This window comes from Mesoplodon densirostris, chromosome 2 (genome assembly GCF_025265405.1).
Source record: "Mesoplodon densirostris isolate mMesDen1 chromosome 2, mMesDen1 primary haplotype, whole genome shotgun sequence".
NCBI lineage: Eukaryota > Metazoa > Chordata > Mammalia > Artiodactyla > Ziphiidae > Mesoplodon > Mesoplodon densirostris.
This window is the reverse complement of record NC_082662.1, coordinates 119,396,150-119,422,094: the sequence shown is the minus strand read 5'-3', so window position 1 is coordinate 119,422,094 and position 25,945 is coordinate 119,396,150. Positions and strand designations below refer to the sequence as shown.

Sequence of the window (25,945 nt, the reverse complement as noted above, 5' to 3'; positions counted from 1 at the left end):
ACGTCGCTCTTGTAGAGGGAAACCAGGATTCCAGGGCTCCACAAGGAACCCTTCTGCCAGAACTTCCATTGTTTTTGACAAGAGCGTTACTACTCAGGCTCTCTGGGGACTCAGAAGAGAGCATCTGAGGTTACGGTTCCACGACTCCAATCTGGGATCACTGAACAAGGGGGCTCAGGAAGAATAACAGATAATGGTACAGGACATGTGGGAGAGTCTGTTTTAATGAGACTCGTTATTTATATATTTATATACACGTACACATACACACACAAAAGGAAAAAAGAAAACAAAAATAGATATTACAGCTTAATAAAAATTACAACTGAGCACTGTGGGCTGGAGGTGGGATACCCACCCAGCAGCACACCCACCCTGATGTGCCATCTGAGGGCCTTGAGACAGGACAGCAGGAGGGAGACAGGAGGCTCAGCCCACAGATGGCTCCTGTCCTCCTCAGGGCTTCCTTGCAGTTTGCTCCCGGCATTCACCCCTTCATGTCCTTCCTGGTCAGGAAGGGGGCGAGGGGCAGGGAGCAGAGGGAGGTATAAGGTGGGACGGAAAGAGAAGAGGGATCCTGAAGAAGGGAAAGTTAGGGTAGGTAGCTAGGAGTCAAAACAGGAGCAAGAAGCTTCTATTTGTCATCCCAGGATTTGGCAGGGGTGAGGAAGAAGACACGGGGAAGGGGAGATGGGAAGGGGAAGATGGGGGCGGCAGGTAACTCGTTTCTCCCTCAGTCTCTTTTGGGCAGTTCCACTTTATGTTAATGTCAGTCCGAGCCAGGCCCAGAGAGGTTCCAGTGACAAACTAGTGGTTTATGTCCCAGTGGGATAGATGATCTAGGAAGTGAACTGCAGAGCTGGCAGGAAAAGCTGGGGTCCTCTTCAGTAAGACACAGATCCTGGTTCCCCGGGAGCAATGAAAAGGACATCGGCTTTGGCATTGATGCAGTAGGTGACGACAAGAGAGAAGACGAGGACGCCGAAGCCCACCATCAGGGTGATAAACTGCAGGAGGGGGTGGGCAGGGAAGGAGAAAGGTGCTCTCAGAACTCGGTGTAGTTGTGGATAACTGTTTGGGGCTGGGAGCCAGGGCATTGGAATTCCAGAGCTGGCTCCAAGCACCAAGTACTGAGCAATCACAGGCAACGTCTCCCCAGTCTGGGGACTTAGCCTCCCCATTTGAGAAGAGAAGTAAAGTACCTCTGTCCTTGCTTCTGCCTTTTTTACTTAGATTTTAAGCATCCAGAAGGTAGGGCCCATGACTTTGATTCTCTTGTGGCCAATTACGTGACTGACTCACTTGTGACAGGTGCTCAATAAGTTATTAGATTGACTCGTCCTAGCGATGGCTGGTGGACATACCGGATGGGAGTGGAGCTGTGGAAGGGCTACATAGGGTCCACAGGGGAAGGCATATTTCTTTGGGTCTCCATGGGAACATATGTCCAGAATGAACACATATGCAAACTATCAGTGAAGACAAGCTTCCTAATGGCGCATGCTGGCTGACCAGGGACAGATTTGCAGCAGGTTTTTGTGGCAAATCTGGGGCAAATGGGAGATGGAAGGGGGTAAGAGACAAGAGGCAATAAAAAGAGGTCAAATAGACCTCTGCCACCTCCCCCACGCCCCACCCTCCCCAACCCATGTCTCACCTCCAGCTCTTTGCTGGCTATCAGAAATATCCGGGCGCGGATGTCTTTCCAGCGGCTCTCAGTCCATGTAGAGTATTCAGTAGAGCCCCACTGCTTCAATTCAAAGGCAGGGGACAAGGCCCTGGCGAGTCGTGCCGTGGAACGCACACACCGGGGAAGCCGGTCTGTCTCGTTGGAATTCAAAGGGCCCTGAACCCAAGCGTACTCGTACAGCTGCACAGAAGACAGGCCACAGCAAACGGGCTGACAGGATCCTCTCTCTCTCACTCTCTTTACCCTCTAGATGGTTCGTTTTTACCCAGGCTACTGCCTCTTCAATACTCAAGTTCAAAGGGCTGCATCCCTCCACCTCTCCATCCCAATCTCTTGGGTCCAATTGGGCCTAGGAGATCCACCAACTTTCCCAAGGGAAGGGGACCCTTGGGGCGCCTCCGATGTCCACTACCACTCACATCCTTGTTTTCAGTGGGGACTTTACTCGGATCCTGGCACTGCTCTCGGGTAAGGTTGATCACCTTGCCAGTCAAATTTGCCAAGGCATACTGTACAACGTAAGTGGTGTTGGTGGGGCTGGAGACGGCGATGTAATGCTGAAGAGGCCCGTCACCTGACCGGAGACCACAAGGGAAGGGAGGATTTGGTGGGTGGAAGGTGGGGTGCAGATGGGCAGGGATAGGAAGAGCCCAGGGATAGGCAGGAACCAGAGAAGAGAAAGTTAAGAGAAAAGGATCCAATATCAGGAGGAAAAAAGGAAAACAGGGGGGAAAGAAAATAGGAAAAAGGAGAAAGGAAAGATTAAATCAAAATGATGACTTTTTCTCTATCCCTTCCCTTCGTTAAGGGTCCCATTGCACATCAGGTGCTTACCCAAGTAGGACCTTAGGTCCGGCCTGAGGATAGACTGGAACCACGAGTTGTTGGCTCTAACCAGGAACCCATAGAGCAGGCGGGTAACCTAGGATTGGGACAGGGAATTCCTTAGAGCCCGAGGAAAGAATTATTAGTGGAGATCCAGTCATGGGGTAGGAACCAGACTGGCCAGACACTGGGGTTGGGGAGACGGTGGCTGGTCACAGGATGCAGATGAGGCTCACCCGAGAGCTCTCTGGGGCATCAGTGATCCTCACCTGCACATCCAGGGCCGCTGAATGCCAAGGTTTGGGAAACTAGGCAAGGGACCGGGATAAAGGATGGGGTAGCCTGCTGTGTAAACAGAGACAGAAAGGAGCCAGGGCCCACTTGCTCTTACCGTTTGGGGATCGGCCTGAATGGTGTGGCTGAAGTTGGTTCCTCCTGCGAGCTGGTACAGTGCACGTCCCAGCACCGTGGCCACACCTGCCAGAGCCTGTAGTAGGTGAGGAGGTGGCTGAATGGCCCAGGTTCTCTGACCTCCAACGTTAACATGCTAGCCGTCTGCACTGTGTTCCCCATGCTCCCACCCAGCCCGGGTGGGTGCTACCTTGGCAGTGTCTGTCACAAAGTTCAGGTCCTCTTCAGGGCTCTGCCCTTCAGGGTAGGTCACATTAATGTTCTCAGCAGTGTCGTAAATGCTCTGGTAATAGCTGCCAGAAAAGCCAGCATGAGCCTTGGCTGCACTCAGCCAGGGCCCTGCCCTTTCCTCCCTCAACTGTCCCTTCTGCAGGAACTTGGGATCTCATTTTTCCTCATACAGGGAGGAGGGAAGAGAGAAAATCAGGATTCCATATTGAAGAAGGTGTAGAGAATGGCAAAGTAGGAGTGAACGTGGGAGTGCTTAAATACAAAGACTCGTCTGACCGACAAGACAGAAAAGGTAAATAAGATCACAATGCGGGAACCGTTCCTTCCTGGGAGATCTTTAAACGTAAGAGACACTTCCGTGTCATTTGGGTTGGAGATACAGGAGGGTGGCTAAGACGACTCTCAGAGAACCCTGCTATATGTTATCAGAGCAATCATATGATCGTTTCAATGTACATCCATATTGAAGGTGGCTGGGAGTAGAGGGGGATGAGCAGGTCTGTCCACAAATATGTAACACTACACTGGGTCAAACCACCCTGATGCTCCTTGGGAAGCCCCAAGGAGACAGATCTTAGAAGAGAAGCTAAGAGGAGAGCGCTCCCAGCCTCTACCATCATTGAATGCCTGCCCCCCCCCACAGAATCAAGACAGCCTCATGGCCAAGTCCAACATATGTTCAAATGATGAATCACCCCTCACCACAAAGTGATACAGAAGACAGGTTTGGAGAAGAGAGCTGACCCTATGTATCAGAACCGTCACGGCCCTAAATAAATGAGAAGGTGCTGTTGGGTGGGGGCTGGAGGACCAGAGCTTATGCATTGTTACTCAGAAACTCACTTGGCCTGTTTTGAGAAGGGAAGGGAGGCTGGGGGCTTAGCAATCCAGCCTGAGTCAAGTCCCCCGTTACCCGAGGCCTCAAGTTAGGGGCAGTTTAGGGGTGCCTAGGACCAGGAGAGAGGTGACTACCAGGGCCTCACCCCTTATTGCTGGAGCCCCCTCAGCTGTAGGGACATTTTTACACCCACACTGAACCACGTGCACTTACCACATGGCAAGAACATGTTACATTTCACAGAGTGTGAGTACTGTCTGTGGCACCCTTGGGCGGGCCATAGGCACCCTTGGGCGGGTCATAGAGAGCAGGGACAGCTATCTGTGCTCCAACCAAAGAACCCCCAACATCATTCCGGTGCACGTTTGAGATGATGCCCTCTGCTGGCAGCCCTGGGGAACTCAGGCCCCTGGAGAGCTTTGGAGAGGTGGAACCACAAATGAGGAGGATTGTGCTAGGAAAGGGCTCAGGGTGAGGATGTTTTCTAAGATGAAATGTCAAGTCAAATGCAGGGACCAGGTTAGATGTGAAAAAGACACTGAGCAAAGAACACAGATTGACCTGAGATTTTGGCGAGGGTCGTGTGGGAACAGGGGCGAGCAGTGATCTCTCTCGACACAGAGACATTTCTCTCTATGGACCTCTGGCTGCAGAATAGATTCTCTTCGGGAACAAAGAGGATGCAGGCTAGGTGACTCTTACTGGTTATGGAAGACAGCAGAATGGTCAGCAAGAACAACGCCAGAGATGTTTCGAGCTCGAAGAAATCGCTGCAGAGAAGATGGTGGGAGAGGCTGGGACCGACTCAGCCTCCTGAGGACTACAGTAGGGACGCCAGCACCGCTCTTCTCCAGGGTGGTCAGGAGCTCCTCCACCTGGGGAATGAGGGGCATTAGCTGATAGGACGCATTGGGGACAGGAAGCAGGAAGAGGTCTCTCTTAGACCTGCAACACTCTCTTCTTCAAGTCCCCAACCTGTTAAGCAGCCCTAAATTCTCCTAGATCTAAATCCTTCAAGCCTTTTGGGATCAAGGCTCTCTGAATTTTCCTGCAGCTCCCACCATCCTGTTTAAGTTACGGCACAGAGAAGTAAGAGGCCTGTGGGTTCTTTTTTTTCATATTTACAGGTAAACCCCACTGTCCTCAGGACACTGTCTTATCCTCAGCCGATGTTTTACTTATTATTTGCTGTGTAGAACTGGAGGAGCAAAAAATAATACAAAACAATGCTGAATGCCACACCAGTAGTCCACTCTGTAGGGGCTCTAAGAAGCCAGAGCAGGGATGACACTGAAGCTGGCATGGCAGGAAGAGGACCTCAGGGAAAAAACAGACCTATTTTGAGGGAGAGAGGGTCTTGAACAAGAAGTGAGGAAAGTGGAAGACGGTTTGGGTAGGGAGTCTTACACAGCCAGGATGAGGAAGGGCAGCCAGGACAGCTGGGTCCCGGGGGCAGCAGGAGACAAAGGAGGCACTCACACCCTGTCCTTAATGGGCAGTGATAGTTCGCTAGGCACCGAATGATCAGAGAACCATCCATCTCAGGGAACCAGTGACGGGAGCTGAACTCATGGTTTTTCCCAGGGAGCTGTAACAGCTGGGGTGTTCACCCTTTGGCCAACACCCAACCTAAGGTCCTGTTTCACAGGCCCCAGAGGCTGGTGCGGATAGGGCCAGGACGAGAGGGTGCCCATATTCTAAGCTGTTGAAACGGGAAGTGAGGGGAAGAGATGCTCAGATTACCTGGTTCTGTACAGTTTCATTTTTCTGAGACATGGGGTCTGTGTGCATCCAAAGCTCTAGTGAATTTCTTAAGGCCACCTGAGAAGATGAAGAAGCAACATTTATAATTAGTCTCCCATTCTGGCCCATATCGGGGAGAAAAGAGTGGGATCAGAAGTCAAGGGAAGAGGTGGTGGCACCTGCAGTGGGCACAAGAGAAGAGCAGAGGTGAAGCTTTAGGAGGTAGGAAGGAAGGGGTGGAGGATACATGCTGCACACCTGTCCCAGCTCCACGAATGAGTCAATGTTCTCCAACTGCACAGGAAACTTGCCATTTTCCATATCATAGACCATTCTTGAGCTGCCAATGTAGTCAAAAGTTTCCTGAGGGGTGGAGACGGGTGGGAAAGGGAACAGAGATTCCAAGGTGTTAGGGCAGCCTCAGTGCCTTGGGGCCAGATCATCAAAGCTGTAGGTACAAAGGTTACTGTCTGTGTCATCTCAACTGCTGGCCAGCTTAGTCACGTGACTCTGCCCTCCTCCCTACCCCAGCTCCCAGCTGTGGCTATGCCTCACATGTATGTGCCACAGGACTTCTCGAGCCCAGACGTGGGGAGAGCAGCCTAAGTGGAGGCCCAAGGCGAACATCAGCTGTTAAGGGTCTGCTTTTTGCTTCTCCCCCATCTCCGCCGACCGAGCCACGGCTGCTGTTCCTTTATCCTAGGGCCAGTCTGTGGTGGCAGTGGGGAGAGGCAGGAGCCTCAGGGCTCCTGGGTGGAGGTGGCAGGGAAAGGGTCCAGAGAATGTAAAAGAATGTCTCAAATAGACCGTATCCGTGGGGAAGTGAGGGAGTTGGCATTATACCCATTCCAGGTCAGGGTGCAAAGGCTTCCTACAGTGGGGGAATCTGAAAGGGAGACACACATAGACACATCCAGAAGCTCTCTGGTGAATCACAATTAAGTTACGTGCTGAGATCTTCCCCAAACAATAGCCACTCCCATCTTCACCACCCGCTCCTTTCCGGCCGTCCCACCCCAGCCAAAGAGCCCTCACCCCTTGGAAGAAGACAAACATGACATTGCGGGGCAGGGTGGTCACGTCGGGTGCCTTCTGCAGAGCTTCGGCTGCAGCCAGCTGAGTGACGAAGGAGGCAACGGCACTTTCAGCCCCTGGGGCCACATTCCAGAAAAAGGAACGACTGTCCAGCTGGGCATGGCAGACAAGGCAGGGGAGGTACACTTTGAAAATGGAAATTTGGGGCAGGCCCCAGTCCCCCTCTCCTGTTCTGGCCAAGAAAATATTCATGTCCTGCGGCGATGGCTAGAACCCCAGAGTCCCACAGCCCAGATCCCTCTCCATCTGAGGCTCCCCACTGTAGCAACTCAGACACCTGATATGCCCCAAACAGGCCTGCCTGCCTGCCCTTTCTGTGCCAGCCCTGCCCACCCTGATCAGGGGCCAACACTCACCCGGGTGGCAGCCACCACAACCTTGTCATCGGGCTCCAGCGTCTCGGAGGTATTTACAGGCTTAAGCATGCTCCATACGTTGTAGTCGGACAGGGGGTCACAGACGATTTCTGAGCAGGACACAGACAGTGAGAGATCAACAGGTAAGGGAGAAGGTAGCTACAGAGAAGGTCCAGAAGACCTCTCTGTAAGTCATTTTCTGTCTCCACTCTTCCACGTTGGTTTCTCTGCCACCGTCCACTTCGGGGACAAGCTGCCTCGATGGCGTAGAACTGCTTCCACTTCTCCCACCCAGTGCTCCTTACCTGTGCCCACTCTGTCCTGATAGTGGTCTCGCCCACATTCCCTGGCCTGACCCCTCCTCCCCACCCAGGGCACCCAGCTTGCCTCGGATCTGTCCTACCTGGGTTGATGCTGAAGGAGCTCTGGATGAAGCTGCGGCGCATGCAGGTGACGGTGCTGACGACGGCGTGCATGTGTGAAAAGAGCTGCATGGCGCACAGTGGGAAGGCCGGCGCTGAGCCGTTTTGACTCAGGTTGTGATCGCGGTAGCACTACAAGGGGAGATGAACCCTGATGAGGCAGCTAGCTGTGGAGTCCACCCCATACCTCCCAGAAGGAGGAGGGCCCAGCTCCATCCTTAAGCCATTCCCACATCTGTCCCTGAGCTACAGTTGTCCTGGTACAACCACAGGAGCTATAAGGTCAAAGAGAAAAACTCACCAAGACGTGCCAAGGGGCACAGAGTCAATGACTTAGCTGGGGCAGATGAAATTACCCTATACCAAATGGCCTGCCCCAATTTGGAGCTTCAGTCACTGCTCCTAATGTGATTTGCTGTAAAGGGCACCAAATTGGGAGATGAAAAATGAAATTCAAGACAGCTTGCGCATCAACTCACCATGTAACTTTGGACAAATCTCTTAACTGCTCTATGTATCAAAATTAGAGAACATTAGATTAGAATTAGAGAACATTAGAGCTAAAAAGAATTTCAGAAATTACTGAATTGAATCTCTCAATTTCTAGTCCAATGCTCTTTCTTACCACACTAAAGGTTCTTAATCAGGGCTCTATACCTTATCTCATATTAAATATTCTTTATGTTTTCTTCCAGTCTAAAAGCCTTTAATGCTATAATTTCAGGCAGGAGAGAGACAGGGGAATGTGAGAAAAATAAACCTCTTGGCTCTTCCTGGAGCAACTGTCTTTCAGAGGGTGTACTAGTAGAATGAGGCTCTCTCTAAACAGGAGAAGAGCCTAAAAAATAATTCTCTTTCTAAGTGGAATTGCTAGGAGCTGGCAGAGTCATTACCTGCTTAATGACATTGGTTTCATTTTCATCTTCAAGAAGGAAGATGGGGAAACTGAAGTCTTCATAAGCCAAGCCATCGCCCAGGGAGTTCCATGCTATCTCTCTGCAGTGAGCAAACTCTGGCCCATAGGAGTTGGAGTAAACACCTGAAAGGGAGGACAGGGTATAGGATGTTGGGACACCAAGCACTCAGGGACCAGGTAAGGAAGGAGGGCTAGGATATCATAGGACTGGGACTAAGAATTCTGAAGGAGGGGGTGACTCAAAGAAGCAAGTATCAACCTATCATCATCTACAGTAAAACAGACACTGGTATCAGGGAGCCCTAAGCTGGGCAGTTAGGGATCGGAGCATGTGACAAAAAGGGAGGATGGAAGGTAAGCAGAAGGAAGGTGAGCAGGAGAGAGAAGGGATGAGTGGTAAAGACAAAGAAACGAATCTTCTGTTTGGGAGTCAGTTGCTCACACTATACACAGACAGACGCACACCTCTTCCCAAGCCCTCCAAGATGTGAGAATGAAGCAACAATGAGCTTTGGGTGACAGCAGGCTACCCTGATCCCTTGGGGCTCTTACCAAACCCATCATTGGGACACTGCACACTAGGAGAGAAGCCTGAGGCAGGACTGGGCTTGGCTAAAGACACTGCAAGACCAGCAATTCGGCTCGTTCTCCCCTTCAGCTTCTCCATCAGATTCCTGGAATAGGGTGACAATGCCATGAACGAAGGCAGGGAGGTTATCAGGCAGCCCGACATCCTGCCCCCTAGGATGGAAACAAATGGGGAGTTAGGGGAATCAACACTGTCGACTCCTTTCTTGTCTTTTCGGTCTCTTAGCTTCTGAGTGAGAACCATGACCTGATCTGAACTCAGGGCTTAATCTCATGTACCCTGTCTCTGTGCACCCCTTCTTCCTCCCTGGGGTCCTTATTCAACTAGAGCTCTACTTACAAGGTCACTGAGACGATTCCTTTTAATGGCCCATCTTTTCTTCGGAGGATCACTCCACCCCCTGCCCTGATCAGACCAGGGCAGCCAAGGGAAGTTTTCACTCGCAAGTGTGAGGATTGTTCACTGACTCTTCCCCTCTCTGGACGCATTTCCTCAGCAGGAACACAGAGTTCTTACCTGGTAAAGAGCGTGCCCTCCAGCAGAACCACATAAGGGGGGTTAGGGCCATCGGTCAACACCCACTGTAGGTCTTCTTCCTTCTGTACTACGTGGATAACCCCTGTGTCCCCACTAACGGAAGCTGCCAGAACAGAATGGGTCAAAATAAAGCACCCACAGCTGACCATTTTGACTTTGCTTCACTGACTCTGCAGATCATTTATCCCCATTTATTTATCATTTATTATCTTGTGACAAAATGTCACAAGACGTTGCGTTAATGCAGCCAACTCTGGACTGGAACTGAAAGGCTGAATTGCCCTGGCTTCATTTGAAGGCTACTAGGAGGGAATAGAGGACAAGAGAGGCCCGAAGTCTACTCATTAGAGGCCTTGTTTGTTAAATGTCAGAAAGGCTCTACGATCTTCATTTTCTTGCCCTCTTCCCTCAACCTCATTTAGCCATGTATACAAGATTCTGTAACAGCAGACACCAAGTCTTTACACATGCATTTTCTCCACGAAACGGCAGGCTCTAGATCTCAAGCTTAGAGTTCTAGCACTGAATCTTCCTTTTTGAAAACATATGTGTAGATTTCCTTGGCCTCATAGCCTCCTTGGATCTCCATTCCTTTGCCCTATTTGGAAATGACTTTACTTGCTTTTGGCCAGTTTTGGGAAAGGTTAATCAAGAAGTTCAAGGAGTTCTATAGAATAGTTTCCCAAATGATGGGCCTTGAATAGATTAGGTGTGCTGATATCTAGTCCTCTCATTGTTGGGGACCAAGGATTTCCAAAAACCCTATACTGGTCACCCCAGGCCAGGAACAGACTCATTCATTACCCCAGGATGCTCTACAAATAACATTTTCTTTTATTTTAAATATTTGTTTATTTATCTGGTTGCACCTGGTCTCAGTTGTGGCAGGCAGGCTCGTTAGTTGCGGCATGCACATGGAATCTAGTTCCCTGACCAGGAATCGAACCTGGGCCCCCTACATTGGGAGCTCAGAGTCTTAACCACTGCACCACGAGGGAAGTCCCAAATAATATTTTCTATATGTTTCATGACAAAGACTGGAAGGCACCGCTTTAGAGGATGGACGATCCAGTCCAGAATGCCTTGAGTTCTATGTAGTAATACCCCTCAAGTCCCTAGTGATCCATGTAGAGACATCCTAGGGTCTCCCCACAAGTTTTCTCCCCACTCAAAACTGGATGTGTTACTCATAAATTGTTTTAGAGCAGTATTTCTCAACCCTGGCTACATATCAGAATCACTCTGGAGTTTTAAAAAATAGAGATGCTTGTGCTTTACCTCAGATCTACTCGATTTAAATCTCTAAAGGTGAGACCCAAGCATGTGTATTTTCAAAACACGTCACATGGTCCTTTATTAGGCATGAGAATTATGGCTCTAAACCAAGACACTGGAATACTTGTAACTTACAAGAGACAAAAACCACAGGTACTTTTCAGACTGCCAGCCACACAGAATTTTTCTCCCATAGGATCTGGTAAAAGCTAGATATAGAAGCAGGTCCCCAACATTCAACTAAGTCATATATAGCAAATACTTTGTAAGTTCATGTTGATAGTGACAAAACATAGAGGAAAATCAGAATCTGGAATAACTTTGGTAAAGATTTAACTACCAAATGGCAATTCTAAGTAAAACAATAGACAACAGTGCATGCCACAGCATTTAAAACACAAGAAAAGAAAGCTCATCTGGCAGATAAAAAATATGTAACTTCAGCTCCAAGGAGGACAGGAAGAAGAGAAGCTATAACACAGGCCTGAAAAAACCTGGATTGGACACTGGGTTCCCATTGGTGACTGTGTAGTCTTAAATAACTTGCTTACTTTCTCTGGTCCTTCAGTGAGGAGGTTTTCCACCCCTATTCATCTCATACTGTAGGAAAAGAGTAAAAAAGGAAAGAAAGGAAGGAAAGTAAAGAAAGCTACAGAGAGCCCCTTATGAGCACTTTTAAAAGGGTCCAATAGAAACAGAGCATCAGAATCAGAAAATCAAATCTAGGTCTTTCTCTCCAAATTTAAGCGGGTGTAGCTTGCTCAGGATGGACAGATATGAAGACTTAGAAATAAGTATGTTGAAAAGGAAACAAGATCTTAATGAGGAAGTGGCCAGAGTCCAGCCCCACCCCTTTCGTCTCTCTGTATTAGCACCAGGCTTTATCTCTAGAGGCTACTGCTTTGCTTCCCACAGGGCTGCATTAAGAACATGCAGCAGGGCTTCCCTGGTGGCGCAGTGGTTGAGAGTCCGCCTGCTAATGCAGGGGACACGGGTTCGAGCCCTGGTCTGGGAGGATCCCACATGCCGCGGAGCAACTGGGCCCGTGAGCCACAACTACTGAGCCTGCGCGTCTAGAGCCTGTGCTCCACAACAAGAGAGGCCGCGATAGTGAGAGGCCCGCGCATCGCGATGAAGAGTGGCCCCCGCTTGCCACAACTGGAGAAAGCCCACGCACAGAAATGAAGACCCAACACCGCAAAAATAAATAAATAAATTAAAAAAAAAAAAAAAAAAAAGAACATGCAGCAGAATGACCCATTCCCAAAGGGGATATCTTAGAGCTCAGCTTCAGGAGGATGGGGGCCTAGCCTTTTGCACTAGAGTGGGGTTCCAGCAAGACCAGCAGTCTGGTCGCAGCCCACACTGGACCTGGCTCCCTTCTACTCACAAATCTAGTTTAAGAACAAAGTCCAGGGACCTCCCTCGTGGTCCAGTGGTGAAGAATCCACCTTCCAATGCAGGGGACGCGGGGTCGACACCTGGTCAGGGAACTAAGATCCCACATGCCGCAGGGCAATTAAGCCCGTGCGCCACAACTACTGAGCTCACACACCTCAATGAGAGAGCCCACGCGCCACAACTACAGAGCCCATGTGCCTTGGAGGCTGCACACCACAACTAGAGAAGAGAAAACCCACAGGCCACAACTAGAGAGAAGCCTGTGCACCACAACAAAGACCTGACGTGGCCAAAAAAAATAAATAAAATACATAAATAAAATAAATAAATATTAAAAACAAAACAAAACAAGGTCCAACAAAAATTTAATTTGGGACTGTTTGGAACCAGTTAACCTACTCCCAGTATTTCCTGTAGTAAGGATATGGACAATTAATGTAGAGTATAGCTAGGGGAAGGATGGCTAGAAAACTAGTAATTGCCACCTTGAGCAAGTCCTTCACTTCCCACTGTCTTCTTTTCTCCAACCAAAGTGGAAGGTTTCAGACAATCACACAGTCCTGCTGAGACCACACTCAGCATCATCAATAAACACCTATTAAAGGCAGTCTGACTTTCAGCTTTGTGCACTTATATTCTAACTATTTTTACAGGAGTAAATAAATTCGGAGGTAACCAATTTGATGACGAAGAAGTCGAGATCTGACTCTAAGTTTCCTGCATCCCTGCAAAACTACATTCTGACAAAGCTACTATCCACAGAACAAAATCTGAAGATAACAGGTTAAGCAGCAAAGGAACTAGGGATTCAGCCTTCAGATTACAACTTTTTTCCCTCTTAAATAGTTTTATAACCATACCACATTGACAGGGTAGCCTGTCTTGGAACACATTTACAAAACATAAAGACAAATCTAAATCCTTTACTATTTCCTTTTGTAACTATCTGGTTTCTCAATGCCTTCTTTTTCAAAGAGATCACTGCCTTAAGGAAGCCTATTTTGGTTCCAAAAAGAGCATTCAGAGTGCAGGTGATGAGTGGACTTCATAGAATAAGAGGCTTTTACTCCTTAGAAAAGACTATAACTTTCTACCTAACCAACTGGGTGGTTAAGAGTCCTGGTTTAGAACTTAGACCACTGGGGCTCAAAGCCAAGCTTCATCACTTAATAGCAGAATGATCTTGGAAAAGTTACTACACTTCACTAAGTCTCAGTTTCATCATTTGTAAAATGGGGGTAATAACAGGACCTACTTATGGGGTTGCTGTGATGGTTAAATGAGATGTACATGTAAGAACCTTGTATGTAGCATTTCCTAAATGTTTGCTCTTATTAATTATCTCACCTGGTTTGACAATTGGTTCTCTATCACCTACTACCCACATCGCCTAATTTGTGTGCTACGACTCCCAAGCAGGACTTGGATTATTATACCTAGGGCACAGACTGAAACATCAATAGCCACGAACACAAATCCCAACCTCAACTCACACTGGCAGCCAATCTGATGAGTAGCATTGAGCAGACGGACACAGGGAGCTGTTTTATTTAAGGGGATGTAGATCTTCTTCTCCACTGAGTTTCCTTCACACAAACCTGATCAGAAGATAAAAAGTGTTAAGAAGAAATTGAGAGACATTGGTACTAGCCTCTATCATGTCACAAATTTGTTGTATGGCTTGAGTATATCATACTTTCTAAAATGGGACTAGTGTCTATTCTTCTCACCTCTTGGGCACATTATTGGAACAAATAAATGCACCCAGCTATGTACCACAGAGAGTTACTACAAATCATAAAGCAACTGACATTGAAGCTAAAAGACAAAAAACTTGATTTGTCAAAGGAAAGGTATTTAACCTCAGGTGTACCTGCTTCTGGTTGCATGGACAACCACACTTCTGCTTTTCTTTTCTGTACGTACATGACTAATTAGTTAATAAATGAGTGCCAGTCTAAGAATATAGATCACAACAGCAACAAAATCTTCTTGAGACATTTTTCCAGGGGTCTGAATGGAACTGAGAGAAAACTTATGCCAAACACGCTGTCAGTTAATTTAACATCAGTAAGTCATTTGTGTGTGCCCACAGTGTGAGGCAGCTAGTTTCTCCTTTGGGGACTTTTAAAACAAACAATCTCAATTTGGGGGAAGGTATCGTCGTGGTTATAAACAGGCATGTTTGTATTTTAGGGCTTGACCAACTAGAAAACCATATACCAGAAAATAAATGGGTGTAAGCAAACACCTGTGCACATTATAAATGGCTAAAGTTTCTTGAATCATTATTTCACGGCATAGACAGTTAAGAGAACTAATATCTTACCTTAGTTTCACTTTATTGATGGGACAAACTGAGGTGAAGGACAGGGACGCGGGTTTACGGTGGAATAACAGAGAAAGAAATAAGGCATTTACCTTCCTAAGCGCCGCAATGCACCCACAGAACCAAGCGCTTTGATCTTAAAAGTCTAAACGCACTGGGAAGAAAGCTGAACGCTAACACCTGTCCTTTCTGATTGTGCGTGGGGTGGCTGGGACCGTGGGGTAAACGAGATACCCGGACAAAGTAGGAGAAAGCGGGGCTGGAAGTCCAGGAAAAGGCCTGGAGGAGGAAATTGGTCTACACGACGTGCCGCGGGGGAGAAGGGACCTTCAGGTCCAGGCAAAGGGGGAACTTCTGTCGTGGGAACGAAAGAGAAAGAGGATTTACAGGGTGGGGGGACGGAGGGGCTGCGGGGACCAGAAGGGAGACGGCAGCGCTCGGGCCGGCCAGATCCGGAGGATTCTTCTTACAAACTGGAGCTCAAGGGCCGGGTAGGTCTCACCTGCCAGTAGGACGCAGAAAGACACAAGGCGAAGGAGACTCCGACTTCCCAGGTCGGCCACATAGCCGCCCCCATCCGTGGCCATCTTGCGTCTCGGTTGAGCGGAAGCCCTGGTTCCCTCCTTGTCCGGCAGTGGCCTCTCTAGGCCAACAATGGCGCCGTCTCTGTGGCCCGGAGCTCCTGGGGCCGGAAGTTCGTGTCTGGGGAACTTCCGGGAGTAGCGGCTGAAGGACGCTGACGTGGAGGCAACCAAGGGACAGCAGGGAGTGTCAGGGCTCGGATTAACAGGTTGAAGCCGGAGATCTGAAGGATGCTAACCAAATTCGAGACCAAGAGTGCGCGGGTCAAAGGTAATGGAGATTAAAAGGGGGAGAACGGAGGCTGGATGTCAGGGGCGGCGCTGTCACCGGGGAAGAGAGAGAAGGTAGACTTAACGGGCTGAATTGGGCCCACCGTGCGAACCAGAGGAAGATGGGACCGAGGGAGGTTAGGCCTGGCGGGCGGTTCACCTGCAGTCCTGTCTCCTTTAGCGTGCCCTCGGGATTTGATTTTCCTGTAGTGGTTAACGAACCGCAGGAGGTTCCTTAGCTTCGCTCCTCCTCCCCTCCTCTCCTGGGGCCTGTGCCGCGACTTTTATTCTGCTCCCAAGGCCCTGTGACCTGTTGGTTTTTTGATGACTGTGTTGTAGAGAGTGGCCCTGGGGATCGAGTCTCGACCTCTGCTATTCGTGTCCAACTCTAGGTTTTTCGGAGACGAGCACTGGCTATCTCTCTTAAGGAGGCCTTGGGCTGCACCATATCAACCTCCAGTGCCTCCACTGGGCTCTGTTGCCTACCTGGAAACAGGACATTGTTAAGTCTTAGTTTGCACAGGTTGCCAGATAAAATAGAGGATGCCTAATTGGATTTGAATTTCAGATAAAAAGCGAATAACTTTTTAGTATTGTTCACTTTTTATCTGAAATTCAAATTCAACTGGGCATCTTTATTTTTATCTCCTGAATATGACAACTCTAAAACTTGTGCATCAGTGGATGGAGGTGGAGGACAAACAACTGAAATTGCAATAGTAGTCTCTTAGAATGTTAGAATGAGAAAGCAGAGACTTGGGGAAAAGATTTGTATCTTGAATATTTAGTAACATAAAATAAAAATTTTTTTAAATGTAACATAGCAAAGTGGTTAGAAATTTGCTGTTTGTAGTCAGGTGGGCTTGCTTTGGAATCCTGAAACATTCGGTAACGAACTGCACTACCTTGGGCAACTTAACATTTCTAAATCTATTTCCTTATCTGTAACATGTGAATATGTAATATGTAATATGTGTAATGTGTAATATGTGAATTCTTTTATAGAGAGAATTAAAATGAGAAACTATATGAAAGGTGACTGGCGTAGACTCGATAGCTCAGAAACTGGATGCCATTATTAATGTAAGAATAGATTCTGAGCGAATTCTAAGTCTCTTGGGAATCTTGGTTATGAAGAAGAGTACCATTAAGAATTCCTGGATGGTTGAAATGGGTCTTTATAATCCTCGAGTTTTCTCTTCTCCTAATTTCTTATTGGGCAGTAGGGAAGGAAAGTCGGGGCGGGGGGAAGGATATCAAAATATTTGAGAGTAAATATCCATTAATGAGTGTTCCTGTATATAACAGGGGGGGGGGCGGGGGAAATGAACAACCTAATGGAAAGTTTAGAAGAAGAAATAAAAACGTTCAATAAATGAAAATACTCTTTATCTCAATAATAATGAAAGAAGTGGTCTTAGATTAGTAAAGCAAGCAAAACAAGAAATAGGTGATAACATCCCATGTTTACCAATGTGTGCAAAATGGGTACCTTCAGAAACTTGGCGAGACTGTATGTTGATGCAGTCTTTTTGCAATCAGATAGTATCTACCAAAATGTTAAATGCACATACCCTATTCCTGAACAATCTCATTTCCAGTCTTTAGCCTAAACCAGTAATAATGCAAATAGGGTAGATTATGTGTGGAAGCATCTTCCTTAGGTCCTATTTTCTGGTAGATAAAAGTTAGGAGAAAAAACTTAAATGCCCATGAGTAGAATAATTTTAAAATGTGGTGCATTTATACTTTGCAGTTATTAAAAAGAATGAGTCTACATTTATATGTACTTAAATGTAATGAGATCCATTGTATTCAGTTAAGTGAGGAAGGAAGTTTGCAGAACATTATAATGTTATCTCCATTTTCATAAAATGATGTGGATTGCATTAAAAACCTGAAAGACTACAGTCCAAACTGTTAGCAGTTGTTACTTCTGTGGACTTCCATTTCCAGTCATGATGGAGTAAGAGAGACCAGGTTTATCTTCCCACCTTAAATACCTGCATAACTGAACAGAATGTGTGAAACAAAGGTTTTCAGACATTGGACAACAGGCAGTGCGAGAGTGATTCTTGAGAGAAGGGAAATAAACAAGATGAGTCCTATGATTGTTTTAGCTTACTACCTGGAGAGAGTTTCCAGGCTGCAGTACAGGGAGCGGGGAAGAGCCCCGTGATCTCACTGAGGAGACAGAGTTTAGAGTTCAGGGAAGTCAAGATAGCTAGAAGTTGCTGGGCAAAATACTAGAGAAGAGGGAGCTGCACAGAGAACCCTAGAGTTCTGCAGGGGATGCTGTCAGGCCTTTGAGTACTAATCTGCACATGCATGTGAAGAAATGACCCAAAGCCTGGGAAAGAACCACTAGAGAGGAGAAGGCAGAACAATCCCATATTGAGCTCACATACTGGCCAATATAGACCTCCTGATACTATAGGGCATGATATAGAGATTTCAAATGGGTATTGCTTTAATAGTGGTGCCAAATTAGACCTAAGCTGAAGGCTGCTATGGACCCATCCTAACAAAACTTAAAAAGCAAGCCTCGGGGCTTCCCTGGTGGCGCAGTGGTTGAGAGTCCGCCTGCCGATGCAGGGGACACGGGTTCGTGCCCCGGTCCGGGAAGATCCCACATGCCGCGGAGCGGCTGGGCCCGTGAGCCATGGCCGCTGAGCCTGCGTGTCCGGAGCCTGTGCTCCGCAACAAGAGAGGCCACAACAGTGAGAGGCCTGCGTACCGCAAAAAAAAAAAAAAAAAAAAGCAAGCCTCAAAAGGATCAACTAATTCCAAGTAACTGCATCCTAAACCAAAGCTAACAAAAAATCCAGCACGTTAATACCATAAAATTCACAATGTGTGGCATCCAATCAATGAATGTATGAACCTAGGGTCAACCTAGCTGTCCCGTTTTCTTATCAGAGTTGGCAGAAGGTGACATCGTGGGGCTTATTTAGCTCATTGGATCATTGTCTGTTTTTTTTTCCCCCAGGACTCAGTTTTCACCCCAAGAGACCCTGGATCCTGACCAGTTTACACAATGGGGTCATTCAGTTATGGGACTATCGGATGTGTACCCTCATTGACAAGTTTGATGAACATGATGGTAAGATAACAGTTTCTAGGAGGAAGCTAAAAGAGATATAAATATTTATTGTCTTCTGGAGTGGTTTCAACTTTTTTTAGGATTATAGAACATGGGAGGGATAGAACTGGAAAATTCTGAATAAGAATCACCTTAGAGACTAGGAAGCATAACTCTCTTTAACGTGTATTGCCTGCCTTCTTCCTCAGGTCCAGTACGAGGCATTGACTTCCATAAGCAGCAGCCACTGTTTGTCTCTGGAGGAGATGACTATAAGATTAAGGTATAGAGGGTCTGTCATGACTGGGAGTAAAAGACAGGCAATGTGAAGTTTGGGAATTATGGAAGGGACTAAAAACCCAGACATCTCATTCATACAGAGCTCAGGCTTTTGACATTATCCAGAGCACTTATCCAGCAGACATTTATTGAATGCTTACTGTGTAGCAGGCACTGTTTTATATTTTTGGAATTCAGAAATAAATAAGAAATGATTTCTGCTCTCAAGGAGCTTTTATTCTAATGGAAGAGTTAAATATATACCCAAATAATAGCATGTACTGTTTAGTGAGTAATACAATAGAGAGATAACCAGAGTGAAGTAGGGAAGGACAATCTGGGTACAAAGACCAAAAGGTATGACATAGCTGGATACATTTGAGAAACTAATTAGTTTTGTGTGGATAAAATCTAGACAAAAGGTGAGAGAAGGAGCAGAAGCAGGGCCAAATTATGGAGTATCTCTTTGTAGTGCTCAGAAGTTTAGATGTTATCATACAAAAAACAATGAGTCATTAAAGGCGTTTAAGTAGAGGAGTGACATCAGATTCACATTTTTTTTGAAAAGGTTACTTGAGTGGCGGTATAGAGAAAAGATTGGATGAATTGGGAAGACTGGAGGCAGATACTAGTTAGGAGACTCTTATAAAAGTCCATGTGGGAAATGAACAGAGCATGAGCTTAGGCAGTAACATTAAAAATGGAGAGGAGATGGGGGACTTCCCTGGTGGCACAGTGGTTAAAACTCCACGTTCCCAATGCAGGGGGCCTGGGTTCCATCTCTGGTCAGGGAAGTAGATCCCACATGCATGCCACAACTAAGGAGCCCGTGTGCTACAACTAAGGAGCCGGTGAGCTGCAACTAAGGAGCCTGTGAGCTGTAACTAAGGAGCCCGCCGGTCGCAACTAAGGAGCCCACGTGCCGCAACTAAGACATGGCACAACCAAATAAATAAATAAATAAATAGGACTTCCCTCGTGGTGCAGTGGTTAAGAATCCGCCTGCCAATGCAGGGGACACAGGTTCGAGCCCTGGTCTGGGAAGATCCCACATGCCGCGGAGCAGCTAAGCCCGTGTGCCACAACTACTGAGCCTGCGCTCGAGCCCACGAGCCACGACTACTGAGCCCGAATGCCTAGAGCCTGTGCTCCACAACAAGAGAAGCCACTGCAATGCGAAGCCCACGCACCGCAACGAAGAGCAGCCCCCACTCACTGCAACTAGAGGAAGCCCGTGCGCATCAGTGAAGACCCAATGCAGCCATAAATAAATAAATGAATAAACAAACAAATAAATGGGAGAGGAGATGGATGTATCTAACTAAACCAGAAAAATTTACTTCATGAAAAAAATAGTCTTCAGAAGCTACCTCGGAGTTATAAATTATACAGTAGAACTTAGGTGACAGGCGTGAAAAGTGACAGCTGCCTGTAGAGAAAAGAGGCATTAGAATTATAGGAAGGACAGTTCTTTCTGGTTTCTAGGTTTTAGGCACTGATCCTGGGGGCAGTTAGTGGAAGTTCAAATCACCTGATAGGCCTCAAAAGCTCCTAAGGGTATCACTTCCTTGTAATATTTCTAGTAAAGTGATGACCATTAAGTATTAAGAATGGTTAACTTGGGTTCCTTATGATCTGTTTAAGAAAAAGACTGAGTGACATTGAAGAAAAAAAATTTTTTCCCCAAATCATTAAATTTTTGAAAAGCAGTTATCTTTCATTTGTACGAAATATCCAGATCAGTAGAGCAAATCAGTAGAGACAGAAAGTTGATTAATGGTTTTCTGGAGTTTGGTGGGGGGTTGGGAGAAAATGAGGACTACTAATGGGTATAGTTTTCTTTTGGGGGTGATGAAATGTTCTAAAATTTATTGTGCTGATGGTTGAACAACTATGAACGTATTAAAAAAACACTGAATTCTATACTTTAAATGGGTGAATTAGATGGGATTTGAATTATATCTTAAAGCTGATATTAAATGAATTAGCTAGCTGTTGGGTGTGTACTGCTATTATGCTGTGGTTTAAATTTATATTTCTCTAATGAAAGTGGGATTATCTTGAAAAGTTATGTTTATGGACCATCATATTGTTTGCAATACCCAGATAAATGCAATATTAGTATAATCCTGATTTACAAAGAGTAAGACAGGAATTACAAATGGCCAAGGTCTAAAAACCCTATAGGTCTTTCAGAATTCACAGCGCTGGAATTTGATAGAAGACTATAAAGGAGTCAAGACAGTTTGAAGCTAGAAATATGAAAGTTTAAAATACTGAACTCTATAAGAGGAAATAAAGCTAGTTACAGAATAGTATTTATGGTATGATCTAATTTTTGTGTGAAACTCAAACTCCACTGTGTACATGTATATTTATTTATAGATGACTCAACAGATGAAGGTGAAGGTATTGGAATATTTTCACTTTTCATGTTATTTACCTTTTCACATTTCTGCTGCACATACCTTTTGAGCATGTACTAAGTGTTAGCTGCTATGTTAGGTGCTAGGGGTATAGTGTTGAGCATGATGGACAAGGACCCCACCTTTAGGGAGCTTACATTCTTTTTTGGACAGTCAGACTTAAGGGTTATTCAGATTTGTTACAGGAAATGGGATTACCTTTTGTGATTTATGAAAGAAAATTTAACAGTTTTTAAGTAAAAATAGGAAAGAATAGTAACAGGCTGGCCTAGATAGATTATAAACAAGTGTTAAATGTTATAGAAGGAAAAAAAGGCATCTGACCTCTTATTTTTACATTTTTGGGAGTTTTTCTGGATGGGGAGTGTGAGCTGTCGTACACTTATGGTCCTGGTTTCAGCGTCTTCCTCAGTTGTGTCCATTGATGCCTGATACTTTGGTAGTTGGCTTAATTTCTTATCTGAATAAGATGTTTTTCTGCTTAGCTCAGCCTAACTGAGCAATGCAGTATTTTCCATAGTGATGAGTTAAAATATGTTTGCATGATAGATGAGTACAGACCATGAATGTATGGGCATTATTTGCCATCAAGTTAGGAGTCTAACAAAAGATGATGCTGTATATTATATCATTGTTTCCTTTGCAGTCATATCCATCCTACTTTTTCTTAGCCTGAGCTAAGGTGATAGGTAAGCACTAAGTAAGGGATCTGTATTCAAGCTAAGAACACAATAGTGCAGTAGAAAGAAGAATTTCAAGTTGAGCCTTAGATAAGCATTTTGTCTTATGTTATCAAATACAGATGGTTTCTTCCCAGAAAAAAAGAAAAACCTTTCCATAATTTTATCTTTAGGTTTCCCTAGCCTTGCCCTTTTTCCTTCCCCACATTTTGTTTAGCTGACTTATATTTTCATTCACGGTCTTTTCCCCTCAAACCTTAAACAAGATTCCCTATCAAGATTCTTACCTATTTAAAAAGGCCAAAATATAAATCCAAACTTGTTTATTGAGAAACCTGAGCCTTATAGAGGCACAAGACCTTATGTCCTATTCCTTAGTTGAATTTTTCTCTTTGCAGGTTTGGAATTACAAGCTTCGGCGCTGTCTCTTCACATTGCTCGGGCACTTAGACTACATCCGCACTACGTTTTTTCATCATGTAAGTAGCCATTGTGGCTTTGTTTTAGAGCATTCTTCAGTTTCCCTGTAGGAATCTTCTACTTGTTCCTCAAGCATCCATGCTTTGATAACAGAATTATGTTATTGGTTCTTCTAGGATCTGTGAGGTGTTGACCTTTCTGCTTTGTTTCCTTCTGCAAGAGGAAGCACTCAGGGTTATATTTGAATTTAATTTAATTGGATTCAGTGGGCTTTATGAAGAAGGCATTGATTCTCTGTAGGGAAAAGCAGAGATTTGATTTTAGGTTTGCTGAGCTAGCACACAAAAGTTTGCAGTCTAATCACATGTAGGGTATTAATAACTAGTGTGTCTAGAGGAAGGTCAATCACATGTAGGGTATTAATAACTAGTGTGTCTAGAGGAAGATGCATTTTGATGAGCTAACAAATGTTTTGAAACATTAACAGTCATGTTAGGATTTTAGGGTCTGGTAGAGGCTATTCCTTTAGCCAAGCTTACTACCTTTCTTGATCTGTTAGGTATTACAGTAGACAGATACTGAGTTACAGATTAGAGACTCCCAACCTCTTAATCTAGTCCCAACCTGGCTGGATTTCTCTATAATTACATGCTATTAGAATTAACTTCTACTATTCCTTGACTCTGAGTAAACTAAGTCTCTTGAATTAAGTAAGAAAGAATATAATGAAATAAACAATAAATTCCTGGCTAATAATACTTTATTTCCTTTTTTAAAATTAAAAAAAATTTAGGATAGAATAGGAGACGATGAATGCTAAAATTATAGCTGAAACATTTGAGAATGAGGGCCATTCAACAAGATAATTTACTCAGAAGGAACTAATTGTCATTGCCATTCAGGACTTGCTGAAGGCTCTTGCCTAGAACAAGTTGCCGTTCAGCTGGAAAGTTATGAAAAGCTTATTTCCTTTTATTTTTTCAGTTTAATAAGTATATGTGTACCTTGTACTTATTAAGTTCATTGCTAAACACTGGAGATACAACTGTGACTAAGAAATACTTCCTTTTCTTAAAAAGCTTGAAGACTCTAAAAGGGCTGAATTGTTTTTACACGTTACTTTCTGCTTTGTTTACTGAGACTTGGGAATTTTTTGAGACTGGATGGTCTGACAGGGAGAAGTCAGACTTTAAAACAGTATTCCAGGGGCTTCCCTGGTGGTGCAGTGGTTAAGAATCTGCCTGCCAATGCAGGGGATATGGGTTTGAGCCCTGGTCCGGGAAGATCCCGTGGAGCAACTAAGCCCGTGTGCCACAACTACTGAGCCTGTGCTCCAGAGCCCGAGAGCCACAGCTACTGAAGCCTGCGTGCCTGGAGTCCATGCTCCGCAACAAGAGAAGCCACCACAATGAGAAGACCATGCACTGCAAGGAAGACCCAACACAGCCAAAAATTTTAAAAAATAATAATAAATAAATAAATTTATTAAAAAAACAAACAATGTTCCAATCTAAGGGTTAAAGAGAAGAGATCCTTTCACAAGATCTTAATTTACAAGATTATTTATAAATATAAATCATATATACATATGCACATATGTAAAAGTAAATGTAAAAATGTGTTATACTATTTGCCTCTGAGAATCTATTATGTCTGGCTTCCACTCTTAAACCTTATAGCTGAAAGTGGCGAAGTTGGGAAAAGCTGGTAGAATGGTAAGGAGGAATAGATAACTAGCCTGATAAATCAAAATCGTTTAGAAACTAGCTGAGACGTTAGGCAACAGAATATTTCCTCCAAAGAGAGAAATGGGTTACAGCAGCCTGGAAGAACACATTTGTTTCATGTTCAAACCCTTTGTCTGGAATATTTTTCAGGAATATCCTTGGATTCTGAGTGCTTCAGATGATCAGACCATCCGAGTGTGGAACTGGCAGTCTAGGACCTGTGTCTGGTAAAGCAGGAGACAGAGAGCTCAAAAAACTTTCATTTCCTAGTATTTTCATAATCAGCTTCTCTTCAGAATAATCATCTCCCTTCACTAATGGGCTATGTCCACTGATTAATTACTGATTATATTTGTAAGACACTCCTGTGTATAAAATGATAAATACAGAAGCAATCTCATTAGTAATATATGAACCTGGATTTACTGGTCATTTCTTACCAGGCAAAGGAGGTCATATAGCTAGGCTTTTAGAACAACATTTTTGGCTGGTTTTCAGTTCTGTTCCTGTGAAACCTGAGTCAAGATCTAGACTTCTGTCCTGCTTTGTATTTGGGTGTAGAGCTTTCCATAAGTATGTAAGGACCATTTAAAGTTATGGCCTTTAAGAGGGATACCCCACTAAAATCTAACATAGCTTCCAGTATGAATTACTAAGATTTCATCTATTTTGGTATTTTAATGCATCTAATCTGAGAGGAAAGCTGTACAGTCTCAGTTCTCCTGAAATTAGTAATATGTAAATACTAAAACATTACAGGCAAGAAGAGAGCCACTCTTGGAACAGCTGACCTTGCTTATTATTATTAGTTCAGAATTGTTAGGATGACTTGCCTTTGCCTCCAAAAAAGTATAATTGGACCTGCACCTGCTCCATATGGAACATGGTATTTAGCATGTAGGAATCTGTAGATTCCTGCCTCTAATTTGGTATTGTCTTTCTTTTTTCCTCTTGCAGTGTGTTAACGGGGCACAATCATTATGTAATGTGTGCTCAGTTCCACCCCTCAGAAGACCTGGTTGTATCAGCCAGCCTGGACCAGACTGTGCGCGTTTGGGATATTTCTGGTGAGCTGCCCAAGTTCAGGGGACAACCTAGTGGTGTCTGGCGCAAAACTGCAATTGCTTGAAATAGTGAGGGTAGTTGGCTTAGAACAGAAAAACTTAGAATATTCTGTTCTCATATAATAGTGTCTTTGATTTTGAGGGTATTAAATCTGCTTTGATGGTTTTTCATGTTAGAGGTATTCTAAGAAAAGTGGCTGCTCTAGAAAATTCATTTTAATTTGAAGAAAATTTCACCTTTTAGTTAGTTCAGTTTTAGGGAGTATTTGATTAAGAATCAAGCTTTCCACTAAAATAAAAAAAAATCTTTGACAAAAATGAATTTTGGGAGTAGATTAGTGCAGGGCTCTTGGATCCTGTGGCTTCATTTAGAAATAGGAAAATCCTTCTATTATATATCTTCTAGTGTAAGGAGCATGAGGGTTGGAGGAGGGATTTTCACATCCAGAAAACCTTTTAAATGGCAGACTTCTAGGATGAAAAATAACTTGTAGATTTTGGATAGTTCTGATAATCCCTCCTTTCACAGTTTGTATACAGTATCTTGATTTTGGGATAAGGATTTAAATTTTTAGTGCTTTATAGAGGAGAACTAAGAATTTAAATGCAGAGGAAGGACTGTACCTATGAGATTGACATGCTGGAAAAATGGAAGTGCTTTGCTGGAACAGGGAAATGAAATTCTAAATGCTATGGTTCTCTGCCCAGTTAAATTTACTTATCACTTCCTGAATTGTTTCTAGTTGTTTGTTGCCTTA

At 45.0% G+C, this 25,945-nt stretch overlaps 2 protein-coding genes across 2 annotated transcripts in view; one reads left to right on the top strand and one right to left on the bottom strand.

Annotated features, from left to right (window-relative positions):
• Positions 1-206: 206 nt before the first annotated feature.
• On the bottom strand, positions 207-15,343 carry NCSTN (nicastrin). Its single transcript, XM_060090804.1, has 17 exons — positions 15,161-15,343; positions 13,823-13,927; positions 9,633-9,756; positions 9,080-9,201; positions 8,505-8,650; positions 7,593-7,743; positions 7,190-7,299; positions 6,774-6,926; positions 5,997-6,101; positions 5,739-5,816; positions 4,698-4,870; positions 3,117-3,219; positions 2,907-3,002; positions 2,525-2,612; positions 2,110-2,264; positions 1,658-1,870; positions 207-1,007 (listed from the first exon to the last, which is right to left on the bottom strand). The coding sequence occupies exons 1-17, from the start codon at positions 15,243-15,245 to the stop codon at positions 885-887; spliced, it is 2,130 nt and encodes a 709-aa protein (XP_059946787.1). The 5' UTR covers positions 15,246-15,343; the 3' UTR covers positions 207-884.
• Position 15,344: 1 nt separating this feature from the next.
• The window catches only part of COPA (COPI coat complex subunit alpha), a 48,092-nt gene continuing 37,491 nt past the window's right edge, over positions 15,345-25,945 (top strand). Inside the window, exons 1-6 of the mRNA XM_060090803.1 lie at positions 15,345-15,510; positions 18,499-18,612; positions 18,801-18,874; positions 22,375-22,455; positions 24,274-24,350; positions 25,081-25,190. Coding sequence (XP_059946786.1) covers positions 15,471-15,510; positions 18,499-18,612; positions 18,801-18,874; positions 22,375-22,455; positions 24,274-24,350; positions 25,081-25,190 — 496 coding nt within the window. The 5' untranslated portion in view covers positions 15,345-15,470. The remainder of the gene's footprint in view (positions 15,511-18,498; positions 18,613-18,800; positions 18,875-22,374; positions 22,456-24,273; positions 24,351-25,080; positions 25,191-25,945) is intronic.